This window comes from Giraffa tippelskirchi, chromosome 2 (assembly GCF_054371585.1).
Source record: "Giraffa tippelskirchi isolate mGirTip1 chromosome 2, T2T-mGirTip1v1.2.pri, whole genome shotgun sequence".
NCBI lineage: Eukaryota > Metazoa > Chordata > Mammalia > Artiodactyla > Giraffidae > Giraffa > Giraffa tippelskirchi.
In genome coordinates this window covers 164,155,666-164,168,880 of record NC_137276.1, presented here as the reverse complement: position 1 = coordinate 164,168,880, position 13,215 = coordinate 164,155,666, and the positions used below count along the sequence as shown (strand labels likewise).

Sequence of the window (13,215 nt, the reverse complement as noted above, 5' to 3'; positions counted from 1 at the left end):
GAATTTTTAAGAATGCCCAAGGCTTGGGGGAGAGAGTGTAGGGGAGTCAGAGGAAGGGGTGAGCCAGCTCCATGAACACCCCTCCATCCAGGCCTCGGCCCAGGTTCCCGAACCCTCCTCCTCTCTGGTGGAGGCTTGGACCACCCTGAGGACTCCCATTTGGGAGGAGGACTGAGAGCCTCTCCTCACTGCTGGGCAGCCTGGGCAGAGCTGTGCTCTCAGAACACACACAACCAGGCCCCTCACACAGATCTGTGCATCACATACACACCTGGGGCCCGGGGCTCAGAGAGTCTCATGTCCTTGTCCCCACACGTGCGACCATGCACAGTGGGCTTCCCAGACAGGGATGGCTGCTTCAGCTTTACTTGTAAACATGACCCCTGAGGATTTTTAATGTGGCCACTGAGGCCTTTTACAACAAGGTTAAAACTGGGCTGCCTTTTTGTAAGGTGGTGAGTACCTTGCATCCCTCCCCAGAACCCAAGGTTAATTTTGAGAGCTGAGAAAACAAGGGGGCTTAGGACAGGGGAGACCCTGGGACCAAGGCAAATGGGGTGAGATAGAACTGGAATCTCTGGGTTGAACAAGGCTGGCCAGGAGCCCAAGACATAGAGCCAGAGGGGTGGGTGAGGCTGGGCCTGGGGCGGAGGGAGAGGGAAGGGCAGCCTCAAAGGGGACCCAGCTTAGAGAGAACTGGAGCCAAGTCCTGTATCTTAGGTCACCCACCTCCCCAGGCTGGGCCCCCAACACACAAACAGGCATGCACACACAAGCGCATACCTTCACGGGGCCCTGGGGTGCCCACCCAACGCTTCCCTTGCACCTTCACCACACCCCCTTCACCTGGATACACCAGTGGTAGGAAGCAGTGTGGATCAGTGCCCATCCCGAGGGTAACAAAGAATCCTCTCACCCCTTTACTTCCCGGGATGAGGCAGGGGGAGGGCCCACTCCCAGCCAGAGGGCCAGCCCCAGCCCTCACGTTAGGCTCCAGTGTGCCGGCTGATCAGGTCCGGCTTGGAGAATTCCCAGGCGACGGGCGCCCCCTGCAGCCAGACAGGGGTGCAGCAGAGCAGAGGGTGGGACTTGGGCGGACACTGCGGCATCGCTGCGTTTTCTCTTCCATCATCTTCAGCCTTCCCTGTGGTTGCTATGGTTGCCCCATTTGAAGGATGACAGCAATGCTGAGTGTCTTACCCAAGGTCGCAGAGCCAGTCAGTACTGGACCCCGGCTCTTCTCTCCGGGGGGCTTCGTCCCAGACCTTCAGAGCCCGCCCCCTTCACACTCCCTCGCACCCAGGACAGACAGTGCAGCAGACAGTTGTAAAAGGTAGGAAAAGGGTATTTAATGCGCTTGGGGGTCTCAGTACTCCCTCCAGGGGAGTGGGCAAGGGCAGGCGGCAGGGCACAGGGTCTTCACGAGAGGCTCAAGAGGTGAGGTTCGGGTGCAGGGACTCCTGGCATCTCCCGGGGCGAAAGGGCAAGAAGTAGACAGAGCCTCGTCTGGGGGTCTCCCGCAGCCGGGGAAGCACGGGGCTGGCGTGGAGCTAACACAGAGTTGGGGGGATGGGGGCTCTCCTCTAGCCCCGCCCCACAGCCCACCCACTGCGGAGCAAGACACTGCCCAGGCCACCGTCCGCCAACAGGCAGAGCAAAAGGAGGGGGCGGCAGGGTCCCTGGGGGGCTGTGGGTTACCCACCCCCACTTCATCCCTAATGTTCCACTTCCCATGGTTCATAGACCCGGTTTCACAGTAAAAGGTGCCTTTAAATAAGGGAATCACACACCACCATCCCCCCCACCAATGGTAAACCACTGGACTAGTCTCAGTTCTCCTGAAGAGCTGAGGAAACTGAGGCCCAGAAAGGATAAGTGACTGGCCCAAGGCCACCCAGCAAGTGAGCAGTGTGGTCTTTTCCTTTGTGAGTCCATGGACCCCTGGGGTATTCTGGAGGTCTGTGAATCTACTGCCAACACTCTTCAGGCCTAAAATCCCCCTCCCTCCAGCTGAGTGCTCCAGCTTCAGGGCCAGCCCAACACCAGGGGCCTTCTCTCCACACCCACAATCTGCAGACGCCCTCTCCCAACACACACATGCACACACACACACACACTCACCTCCTGGAGGACTGCAGCCTCACCGCTCCCTGGGGGACCCATCCCTGGTTTGTAGAGACCCAGAGGTTGAGGCTGGGGGCCAGACTCAGGCCCAGGGAAGGCAGGGGGAGTGAGCACAGAGGGGCACGCTGGGAAGTGCGGGGTCTGTATGGGCACCCAGTCAGACCCCACCACTCTCTGCAGCCAGACAGCTTCGGCCATATACCTGGGGAGCGACAAGCCAGATGCAGGTGGCCATGGCCTCCTGGCATGGTCCCTCTCAGTCTTGGGGGGCACACAGCCTGGGCCTGGGCCTGCAGGGAGCTGGCACCTGTCTCCTCCAGGCTGCAGTGCCCCTTCTAACCCCTCTTCTTGGGGCCAGAACCCACAGAGGCAAGAAAGGGGAGGCTTCAGGGGCTCCCACTAGGTCCTGGAGAAAACTCCGAAAGAAGAGGAACAGTGAGCGTCAGGGGCCAGGAGCTATGCTAAGGGGCCAGGGGAAACCATCCAGCTTCACCCCACCCCACCAGCCCCAGGGGCCACCACCAGGCTTCTGCTTTGCCAACTCACTTGGGTCCCAGTGGTGCACAAATTGTTAAATACCAGTTGCTGGCACAGCCATGGTCGAAGGGATTGTATCCCTGCAGGTATCGGCACTGGAGGGGGTGAGGACAGGAAGAAGAGCTCAGATCCAGCAGGACGGGGCAGGACACCCATACCATCCCTCTGGGTGCTGGTGAGCTCAGCCCAGCCCAGCCTGGAGCTGCGGCCAGACTCCAAGGACAAAGGAGCCGGAAGGTCAAGTAAGGTGTCCCACAACCCACTGGTGAGTAGCTCTGGCACCATACCCACATCTCCTGCCTGCACAGGGGTCCTCCCCCATCACCTGTAGCCTTTCACAATCTCCTCCCCCTCTGTCTCCCCTGGCCACCTCCTTCCAGATACACTTTTGGATCTTCCTTTTGCTGCTAAACTGCTCCAAAGGCAGTTCCATCCTTGCTCCTTCAACTTGTCTACTTACCCACGTCTCATTTTTTCTTTCCTTCTAAAATTGTGCCTTCACTGAATTTCACTATCTGGAAGGGTGGCTTATTAATCCAGGCTGCTCCCTTTTATAGATGGGGATACTGAAGCACCAGATGGCTAAGTAACACAGCCAAGATCTCCTTGCTGGTATGTTGTGGAACTGTGATTTGAATTTATGCAATCTGGCTCCAGAGCCCTTGTGATCTAAGCAAGTGTCCCAGCAGAAGTTGGAGGTAGGAAAGGAATGAAGTTGAGGTGTGTGAAGAATGCCTGAAATGGGTCCTGGTATCAGGAAAGAGGGCTTACCAGGTGTCACTAGTGGTAAAGAACCTGCCTGCCAATACAGGAGATATGAGACTCAGGTTCGATCCCTGGGTCAGGAAGATCCCGTGGAGGAGAAAATGGCAATCCACTCTAGTATTCCTGCCTGGAGAATCCCGTGAACAGAGGAGCCTGGCGGGCTACAGTCCATAGTGTCACACAGAGTCGCACATGACCGAAGTGACTTAGCACACATGCACAATGGGAAAGAGCCCTGTCTGGTAAATCAGGGTGCAGATCACATGTAGGTTTCTTAAGGTTGGAGATCACGGACTGACACAGCCCCATCTGAGCAGTGGAGGCAGGGCAGGCCTATGGCCTGACTTGGGCTGTAAGAACCACAGGATGTGGGAAGGGAGAATGCTGCCCAGGAGAGGCTGAAATGAGGCACTGAGGCTAGAGAGAGAAGACATGCAGACCACAGGGGGCTGATGAGCAAGGGCTGTGCAGAGGAGTCACAAATGAGCTGAGAACCAAAAATGGGTGGGGTGGAGTGATTAAGTGGTGACTGGAAGGATGGGAAATGGTGGGTAAAGAGGTCTCCTCTGTCCTTTCAGCTGTCTCAGTGTCTCCAGCTACTCCCTCAGTGATGCAGCCAACTACAGGCTTCCTAAAACAGGCTTTAATAAAAAATGATTGCCACGTGGAAGGAATCTCATGGTAAGGGATGTTCACTTTACCACTCCTAGTAAACAGAGTACTGAAAGTCCAAGGGAATGCAGGAAAAGTAAAAGAAATGAAGCCATACATTGTGGAAAGGAAGAAACGAATCATGACATGATTTTCTATGTAAAATCAACAAAAAAGCAATTAGAACTAATAAATGAGTCTAGAAAAAGTGTAAGACTCAAGACTAATACACAAAAATCCATTGTATTTTCTTATAGTAATAGGCAAATGGAGGGATTTCCCTGTGGTCCAGTGGCTAAGACTCTGCATTCCCAATGCAGGGGGCCCAGGTTCAATTCCTTGTCAGGAAACTAGATCCCACATGCCCAAACTAAGAGTTTGCATGTAGATACTAAAGATCCCATATGCTGCAACTAAGACCCAGTGCAGCTTAATTAATTATTTTAAAATACAAACGAAAATGAAATTTTAAAAATTATAACACAAAAAACAAAATGTTTAGAAAAAGGTCTAACACAATGTAGTCAAGATCTATATGCTGAAAATTGACACTAATGAAATAAATCAAAGAAGCCCTAAATAAATGGAGAGATATACCATGTTCATGGATTCAAAAATTCAGTATTATTAAAATGTCAATTTTCAAAATTGATCTATAGGTTCAAACAAAATCCAAATGAAAATCTCAGTAAATGCTCTTATAGAAATCGACAAGTTGATTCTAAAATTTATATAAATTTAGGTAAGATAAGTCAAGGTAACTAGAATAACCAACAAAACTTTGTAAAAGAACAAAGTTGGAGAACTCACATTGCATGATTTCAAGACAATATAAAGTTGCTAAGCAAAACAGGGTGGTATTGATTTAAAAAAAAATCAAGAGTCCAGAAATACATCTTCACATGTATAGCCCAACAGATATTCCAAGGCAACTCAATGGAAGGATAATCTTTTTCAGAAATGGTGCTGAAATAACCCGTAAGCAAAAAAAAAATAAATCTTGACACATACCTTCTGTCATATACACAATTTAACCCCAAATGAATCATAGTCCTAAATATAAAACCTAAAACTATAAAATATCAAGAAAAAATATGAGAAAATCTTTGTGACAGGCAAAGATTTCTTAGTTACATACCAAAGCACAATCCATAAAAGAAAAAACTGGTAACGTAATTCATCAAAACTTAAAACTTCTGTTCTTTGGAAGATACTGTTGAGAAAATGAGATGACAGGCGTGGAGAAAATATTTTCAAAACACATATCTGAATCTTGAATATAGAAATCTTGAAGTGAAAAGTGAAGTGAAAGTCACTCAGTCATGTCCGATTCTTTGCGACCCCCATGGACTATTCAGTCCATGGAATTCTCCAGGCCAGAATACTGGAATAGGAAACCATTCCCTTCTTCAGGGAATCTTCCCAACCCAGGGATTGAACCCAGGTTTCCCACATTGCAGGTGGATTTTTTTTTTTTTTTTAAAGGCGGATTTTTTACCACCTGAGCCATAGAAATCTTAACACTCAATATTTAAGAAGGCAAACCAACTTTTAATGGTCAAAGAATGGAAAAGACTTTCAATCAAAGATATAATGATGGCAGGACTTCCTTGGTGGTCCAGTGGCTAAGACTCCACACTCTCAATGCGGGGGTGCCTACCAACATTCCACAGACTCATCCCTGGTCAGGGAACTGGATCCCACATGCCACAACCAAGAGTTCGAATGCCGTGCAACTAAAAGATTCCACAAGCCAAAAGGAAGATCAAACGTCTCATGAGCTGCAACTAAGACCCGGCGCAGTTACGTAAATAAATACTTTTTAAAAAAAGATAAACTGATGACAAACAAGAACATGAAAAGATGTTCAAAATCATTAGTCATTAGGAAAATGCAAATTAAAACCACAATGAGATAGCACTACACATTTCTTAGATCGGCTTAATTTTTTTAAAAATGACAATGCCAAATGTTAATGATGCAGAGCAACTGGAATTCCTATACATTGCTTATGGAAATTGAATGGTACAGCCATTTTGGAAGACAATTTGACAGCTTCTTATAAAGTTAAACATACAGTTACTATATGACACAGCAACATCACTCTTAAGTACATATCTCTCCCCCCAAAAAATGAAAACTTGTATTCACATGCCTGTACACCAACATTTATAATGGCCTCATTTCAGTTCAGTTCAGTTCAGTCGCTCAGTCGTGTCCGACTCTCTGCGACCCCATGGACTGCAACACGCCAGGCTTCCCTGTCCATCACCAACTCCCGGAGTTTACTCAGACTCATGTCCATTAAGTCAGTGATATTTCTCCTGGCAATCTTGGTTCCAGCTTGTGCTTTATCTAGCCTGGCACTTCCCATGATGTACTCTGCATATAGGTTAAATAAGCAGGGTGACAATATACCGCCTTGACATACTCCTTTCCCGATTTGGAACCAGCCTGTTGTTCCATGTCCAGTTCTAACTGCCGCTTCTTGACCTGCATACAGATTTCTCAGGAGGCAGGTCAGGTGGTCTGGTATTCCCATCTCTTGAAGAATTTTCCATAGTTTGTTGTGATCCACACAATCAAAGGCTTTGGTATAGTCAATAAAGCAGAAGTAGATGTTTTTCTGGAACTCTTGTGCTTGTTCAATGATCCAATAGATGTTGGCAATTTGATCTCTGGTTCCTCTGCCTTTTCTAAATCCAGCTTGAACATCTCGAAGTTCATGGTTCATGTACTGTTCAAGCCAAGCCTGATTTGGAGAATTTTGAGCATTACTTTGCTAGCATGTGAGATGAGTGCAATTGTGTGCTAGTTTGAACATTTTTGGGCATTGCCTTTCTTTGGGATTGGAATGAAAACTGACCTTTTCCAGTCCTGTGGCCACTGCTGAGTTTTCCAAATTTGCTGGCATACTGAGTGCAGCACTTTCACAGCATCATCTTTTAAGATTTGAAATAGCTCAACTGGATTTCTATCACCTCCACTAGCTTTGTTTGTAGTGATGCTTCCTAAGGCCCACTTGACTTCGCACTCCAGGATGTCTGGCTCTAGGTGAGTGATCACACCATTGTGGTTATCTGGGTCATGAAGATCTTTTTTGTATAGTTCTTCTGTGTATTCTTGCCACCTCTTCTTAATATCTTTTGCTTCTGTTATGTCCATATCATTTCTGTCCTTTATTGTACCCATCTTTGCATGAAATGTTCCATTGGTATCTCTAATTTTCTTGAAGAGAAAATTTTCTTGAAGAAAAAATTTTCCTCTATTTCTTTGCATTGATCACTTAGGAAGGCTTTCTTATCTCTCCTTGCTATTCTTTGGAACTCTGCATTCAAGTGGGTATATCTTTCCTTTTCTCCTTTGCCTTTCACTTCTCTTCTTTTCACAGCTATTTGTAAGGCCTTCTCAGACAACCATTTTGCCTTTTTGCATTTCTTTTTCTTGGGGATGGTCTTGAAACCTGCCTCCTGTACAATGTCACAAACCTCCATCTTCAGGCACTCTGTCTATCAAATCTAATCCCTTGAATCTATTTGTCACTTCCACTGTATAATTGTAAGGGATTTGATTTAGGTCATACCTGAACAGTCTAGTGGTTTTCCCTACTTTCTTCAATTTCAGTCTGAATTTGGCAATAAGGAATTCATGATCTGAGTCACAGTCAGCTCCTGGTCTTGTTTTTGCTGATTGTATAGAGCTGTATACTGTCACCCTGCTTATTTAACTTATATGCAGAGTACATCATGAGAAATGCTGGACTGGATGAAGCACAAGCTGGAATTAAGATTGCTGGGAGAAATATCAATAACGTCAGATATGCAGATGATACCACCCTTATGGCAGAAAGTGAAGAAGAACTAAAGAGCCTCTTGATGAAAGTGAAAGAGGAGAGTGAAAAAGTTGGCTTAAAACTCAACATTCAGAAAACTAAGATCATGGCATCCGGTCCCATCACTTCATGGCAGATAGATGGGGAAACAGTGGAAACAGTGGCAACAGTGGCTGACTTTATTTTTCTGGGCTCCAAAATCACTGCGGATGGTGACTGCAGCCATGAAATTAAAAGACACTTGCTCCTTGGAAGAAAAGTTATGACCAACCTAGACAGCATATTAAAAAGCAGAGACATTACTTTGCCAATGAAAGTCCATCTAGTCAAAGCTATGGTTTATCCAGTGGTCATGTATGGATGTGAGAGTTGGACTATAAAGAAAGCTGAGTGCCGAAGAATTGATGCTTTTGAACTGTGGTGTTGGAGAAGACTCTTGAGAGTCCCTTGGACTGCAAGGAGATCCAAGGAGATCCAGTCCATCCTAAAGGAAATCAGTCCTGAATATTCACTGGAAAGGCTGATGCTGAAGCTGAAACTCCAATACTTTGGCCACCTGATGCAAAGAACTGATTAATTGGAAAAGACCCTGATGCTGGGAAAAATTGAAGGCGGGAGGAGAAGGTGATGACAGAGGATGAGATGGGCGTATGGCATCACCGACTCAATGAACATGAGTTTGAGTAAACTCCGGGAGTTAGTGATGGACAGGGAAACCTGGTGTGCTGCGGTCCATGGGGTTGCAAAGAGTCGGACATGACTGAGCGACTGAACTGAACTGAATGAAGATAATGGTGACCTCCTTTAAAAGGTCCCATGCATGCATTGCTGCACTGAGTGCCCCCAACCCTGCACCAGGCCACCGCTGACCCACGCCTCTGCCGGAGACTTCTGGACACTCACGGGCAAGTCTGGGTCAGTCTCTTGTTTGGTCACTGCTCCTTTCTCCTGGGTCCTGGTGTGCACAAGGTTTTGTTTGTGTCCTCCAAGAGTTTGTTTCCCCAGTCCTGTGTAAGTTCTGGTGGCTCTATGGTGGGGTTAATGACAACCTCCTCCAAGAGGGCTTATGCCATACCCAGGTCTACTGCACCCAGAGCCCCTGCCCCTGCGGCAGGCCATTGCTAACCTGTACCTCCGCAGGAGACACTCAAACACAGTTCTGGCTCAGTCTCTGTGAGGTCTCTGTGTCCTGGTGTGCACAAGGTTTGTTTGAGCCCTCCAAGTGTCTCTGGCAGGTATGGGGTTTGATTCTAAATGCGATTTTGCCCCTCCTACCATCTTGCTGGGGCTTCTCCTCTGCCCTTGGACATGGGGTATCTTTTTTTGGTGGGATCCAACATTCTCCTGTCCTGCCTCATTTGTAGTCACCAAAACCCAAAACAACGCAAATATCCTTCAATTGGTGAAAATGAGTAAACAAACTGTGACACACCTGTATGATGAAACACTACACAAATAAAAAAGAAGGAAACTCCTGATACAGGAAACAACCTGGATGAATCTCAAATGGATTACACTGAGTGAATGAAACCAGACTCAAAAGGCTATGATTACATTTATACGCAATTCTGATAAACGAAAAACTATTGGGCTAGAAAACAATTCTGTAATTGCCAAGGGCTGCAAGTAGGGAGAGAAATGGACTACAAAAGTCCATGAGGGAATTTGGGGAGTGAGGGGAGGGTGGATGGAGCTATTCTAAATCTTGGTTATGGCAGTGGTTACAGAACTGTATGTTTGTCAAAACTCATACAACTGTGCACTAAAAAGGGTGAATTTTACTGTGTGTAAAGAAAAAAATCCTATCAAGGCTTCCAAGTTTCCACTGCACCAAGATTAAATTATCCACCTGACTTCTTTGCCTTTTAAATCTGGCCAATCCCAGGCAGATCACTTGATTGCGCATGCCACACGTGCTGCAATTAGAAATGTTCCCTCATCCTCCTACCAACATTCCACAGACTTTTAGGCTTCCCTGCTTTTTTGCAATCTTTGCCCCTCACAGCAATGCCTCGCCTTCTGCCGTCCAAAACCGCTAAGTGGCACGTCCTACTCAACACCGCGGTCCTCACTGAATTCTCAGTGCTACACAATGTCGGCAGGCCCTTCTCTCAGCGCGTTCGCTGGTGTCCGGTGAGTTACTCTGATTTCCGGTCCCTTGTCAACACACGCGCAAGATGCAGCATTACTCGCCTCCACGCCCACGGCTCAAAATAATGCGCACGCGGCCTAGCACTCAGTCGTGTACCTTCGACGCAGTGCACCCAGGAAGAAGGGTGACCACCGAGCTCCGGAAGGAGGTGAGATCTGAGCTGAACCTGCGTCTGGAAGGGCTCAAGAGGCACCTTCCAGAGAGCTCAGGCCATCAAAGACCAGGGCGAAGGAGAAAGCGGCAGGTGCGGAAGCCCAGGAGGGGTAAGGTGACCACCCACAGCCCGATACCATCATGGCGCCCCGCTCGTCCCCGCGTACCTTGCCCTCGTAGGAGCGCTCCGCCGCGCTCACCGACACGGCCTGGATCAGCAGCAACAGGAAGAGGGGCACCAGGAAGCCGGCGGCGGGTACAGCAACAAAGATGCTGCAGGGCAGCTAAGGAGCAGAGCCTCCGGACAGATCTCCTTGGCCCCGCCCCTCACCTACCTCCGCCCACATCAAGCCCCGCCCACCCGCTCCCCGCTCACCCTGCTGCCTAGGGCCAGCGCCACCTCTAGCACGCTCCAGCCTTGACCCTGCTAGCTCACCGCGTCGCAGTTCCTCCTATCCCCACCCATCTCTCTGACCCTACCTACCCTAACCTCGTCCCAGGCTGGTCCTCTCAGGCGGCTTCACCGTCTAACCCCGCTCACTATTAGCTCTGCCAGCCCCGTGACTCCGCCCCTCTATTGACAGCTCCTCGCCACCCTCACTGTTTGGGTCGTGGGTCCCCACAGCCCAGCAGATACGCGATGGCCTTGTCCATGGAGAAGGATAGGTGGGTCGTGCGCACCAGGAAGATCAGGCAGGTGACCAGCATGGCACCCGAGTAGAGGCATAAGGACAGGACCAGCAGCATGAAGAAGCGGAAGTTGCGGTGACCGATGCAGTTATTGACCCACTTGCAGTGGTGGTCAAAGTCCTAGGCAAGAGGGAGAGGACTCATGCCTTGACCCAATCTCTGATCCAGGCTCTATCGCCCCCAGATCTTATGCGCTCCCTCTAAACCCCTGCCCTTGACCTCACAAAGTGGCTCCCATTCCTAAGGAGAATCTGAGCCTCAAAGTCCTTAACCCTGCGGGCATTCACCCAGTTAGAGCACCGCAGCGCTCACAGAGCTGCACATCTTGTCAAGAGGCTTTGGAGACAGGACCTGCCTGCTCTTCTCTGGGACAAATCCTGGTGTAACTTCGGAGAGGACATAGAATATCTCTGGGCATCTGTTTTCTCATCCACTGGATGAGCCTAATAATAACACCCTTGCCCAGCCAGTCTCCCAGGGTTGTAAGGACTAGTTAAGACAGCACATTGGTGAACTGTTGCAGACTGTGCGCTCAGAACCCAGGAGACCAGGAGACCCTCTGGCCTAGACATTTTTTTCAGAAGAGGCAGGATGTTCTCCTGGCTGGTCCTGCAGCCTGCCGAGGAAATTTGGACATCCAGTGTCATTGAGCCCTAGGAAGAACAGAGGTGTCTGACCAGGCCCAGCATAGATGTGGATGCCCCTCTACAACGTCAAAGTGCAGGAAGGGGCCAGCCTCCCAGAAAAGGTGCAGGCACAGAGGCAGTAACCTGCCTGAGTGATCAAGACTGTCTGGGAATTACTGCCACCTTTGGTCTTTAGCAGTCCAAGAAGTAGTTTCACACCCACCACTGGCCCCCATGTGAGTAGGCCTCCTGGTCCCAGGCAGGTGCTGGGAGAGTAGGTGGGCAGGAGAGAGGGGCACTTACCTCCACACAGATGTTGCACCAGGGACAGTGGTAGGTCCGGGGCGGGCGGTGGAAGCAGCACTTTTGGCACCACTGCAGGCGGAAGGCCCTGTGGTTCACCCATACCACATGTACCATCAGGGGGCCCTGTTCATTGGATCCTGGCACGGGAAAAGGATTGAGCAGCAGTCGGAGGCCCTTCCATCAGTCTGCTGCAGCAGAAGGGTGGGGACGGGTAGCCCCACAGCATCCCTGGGCTCAGGAAGAGTGGGGACCAGGTGGCAGGGGAATCCTTAGTCCTCACTGAGCAAGCTGGCCAGGCTTAGAGAGGCTGGCAGTCACAGGGAAAGTGGGTTTCCAGCCCGAGGAGTTCTTTGTGAACTCAGGCCTTTGGTACTGTAACTGACACTTTATGGAATTTGTGTGGTAGGGAGGAGGAAGAGAAAACTGAGTGGTTGTGAAGAGCTGGCTTCTCTCCCAAGGAACTTCTGCCCTGGACCTCCCCTCCAAGGAAACTGGAAAACCTCCAAGATTCTGTTTTTTTCACACCTCCATGGCTCAAGAAATGAAGTGGCAGATGCAGGGCCTGAGCAAATGAGGACATGGGGGGAAGGAGCCCTGAGGCCCCAGTGGTGGTGGGGGGAGATGGGAGGAGCACTTTAGGGATCACCCCTGCAGGCAGGAGCCCCCAGGGGGCCAATGTCTCACCTTGATGCAAGATGCCCGGATCGGAGAAGTTGAGTGAAATGAGACTGAAGAAGGTGAGGATAAAGAGGAGGCCTGTGATGACGGGAAAGGCCCATTCCCCATTCTGGGCCAGCCACCTGCAACTGAGACAAGAGCAGGACTCAGCCCTGAAGCTCCAGTTCACCTAGTCAGCACCCACAGACCATAAACCTTGCTCTAAATATCCAGGCTTGTGACAGATCCATGGAGACTCCACCAGTCACCCTGTATTACCAACCACCTGCAGCTCCCAAATGCACCAAGCCCTCTATACCTCTATACCATTCAGTTCCCTTTGCCTAGAACATCCTGCCTTCCTGACCCCTCTTCTGCACTCCCCCTACCTCCGTACTATCATTATCTGCTTTCCTTTCTGTTGCTCTGTAAGAAAGCTATCAGGGAGACTTACGGAAATGCGAAGAAGAGGCCACTGAAAATGACCAACAGTACCACGTTGAAGGCGGCAAATAAGCTTGGGAGGACCCAGGGGAGCGGGGCCTGAGGTGGGGGGTGGGGCTCCTTTATGAGCGGCATGGCATCCTTCAAGAGCGGCATGGCTGGACCTCCTGTGCCCCCAGGGGAGATGAGAGTCACCAGGCTCCCTTCCCGCTGCTGGCTCCAGGAGCTCCACGGCCACAGCAGCCTTGGAAGCCACAGCCTAGAGTGGAAAGAAAGGA

General features: G+C 49.8%; 1 protein-coding gene across 6 annotated transcripts; it reads right to left on the bottom strand.

Annotated features, from left to right (window-relative positions):
• Positions 1 to 1,327: 1,327 nt before the first annotated feature.
• On the bottom strand, positions 1,328 to 13,167 carry ZDHHC19 (zDHHC palmitoyltransferase 19). Of its 6 annotated transcripts, none has more exons than XM_081571573.1 (8): positions 12,948 to 13,167; positions 12,521 to 12,642; positions 11,834 to 11,973; positions 10,852 to 11,024; positions 10,382 to 10,487; positions 2,671 to 2,756; positions 2,122 to 2,326; positions 1,328 to 1,550 (listed from the first exon to the last, which is right to left on the bottom strand). In XM_081571573.1, the coding sequence occupies exons 1-8, from the start codon at positions 13,091 to 13,093 to the stop codon at positions 1,431 to 1,433; spliced, it is 1,098 nt and encodes a 365-aa protein (XP_081427699.1). In that variant the 5' UTR covers positions 13,094 to 13,167; the 3' UTR covers positions 1,328 to 1,430. The 6 variants fall into 6 exon arrangements, with proteins under 6 accessions (XP_081427699.1, XP_081427700.1, XP_081427701.1 ...); XM_081571574.1 differs by having other exon boundaries at positions 1,328 to 1,467; XM_081571575.1 differs by having other exon boundaries at positions 1,328 to 1,460.
• Positions 13,168 to 13,215: the final 48 nt, after the last annotated feature.

Bases quoted from the DNA above. Each gene is read 5' to 3' on its own strand.
- ZDHHC19 (XM_081571573.1), bottom strand. From the start codon at position 13,093: ATGCCGCTCTTGAAGGATGCCATGCCGCTCATAAAGGAGCCCCACCCC. The intron at 12,643-12,947 runs GTAAGTCTCCCT...CTCTTGTCTCAG, and splicing joins GGCCTCTTCTTCGCATTTCC to TTGCAGGTGGCTGGCCCAGA. The intron at 2,757-10,381 runs GTACGCGGGGAC...CACCCCCTCCAG, and splicing joins AGCGCTCCTACGAGGGCAAG to TGCCGATACCTGCAGGGATA.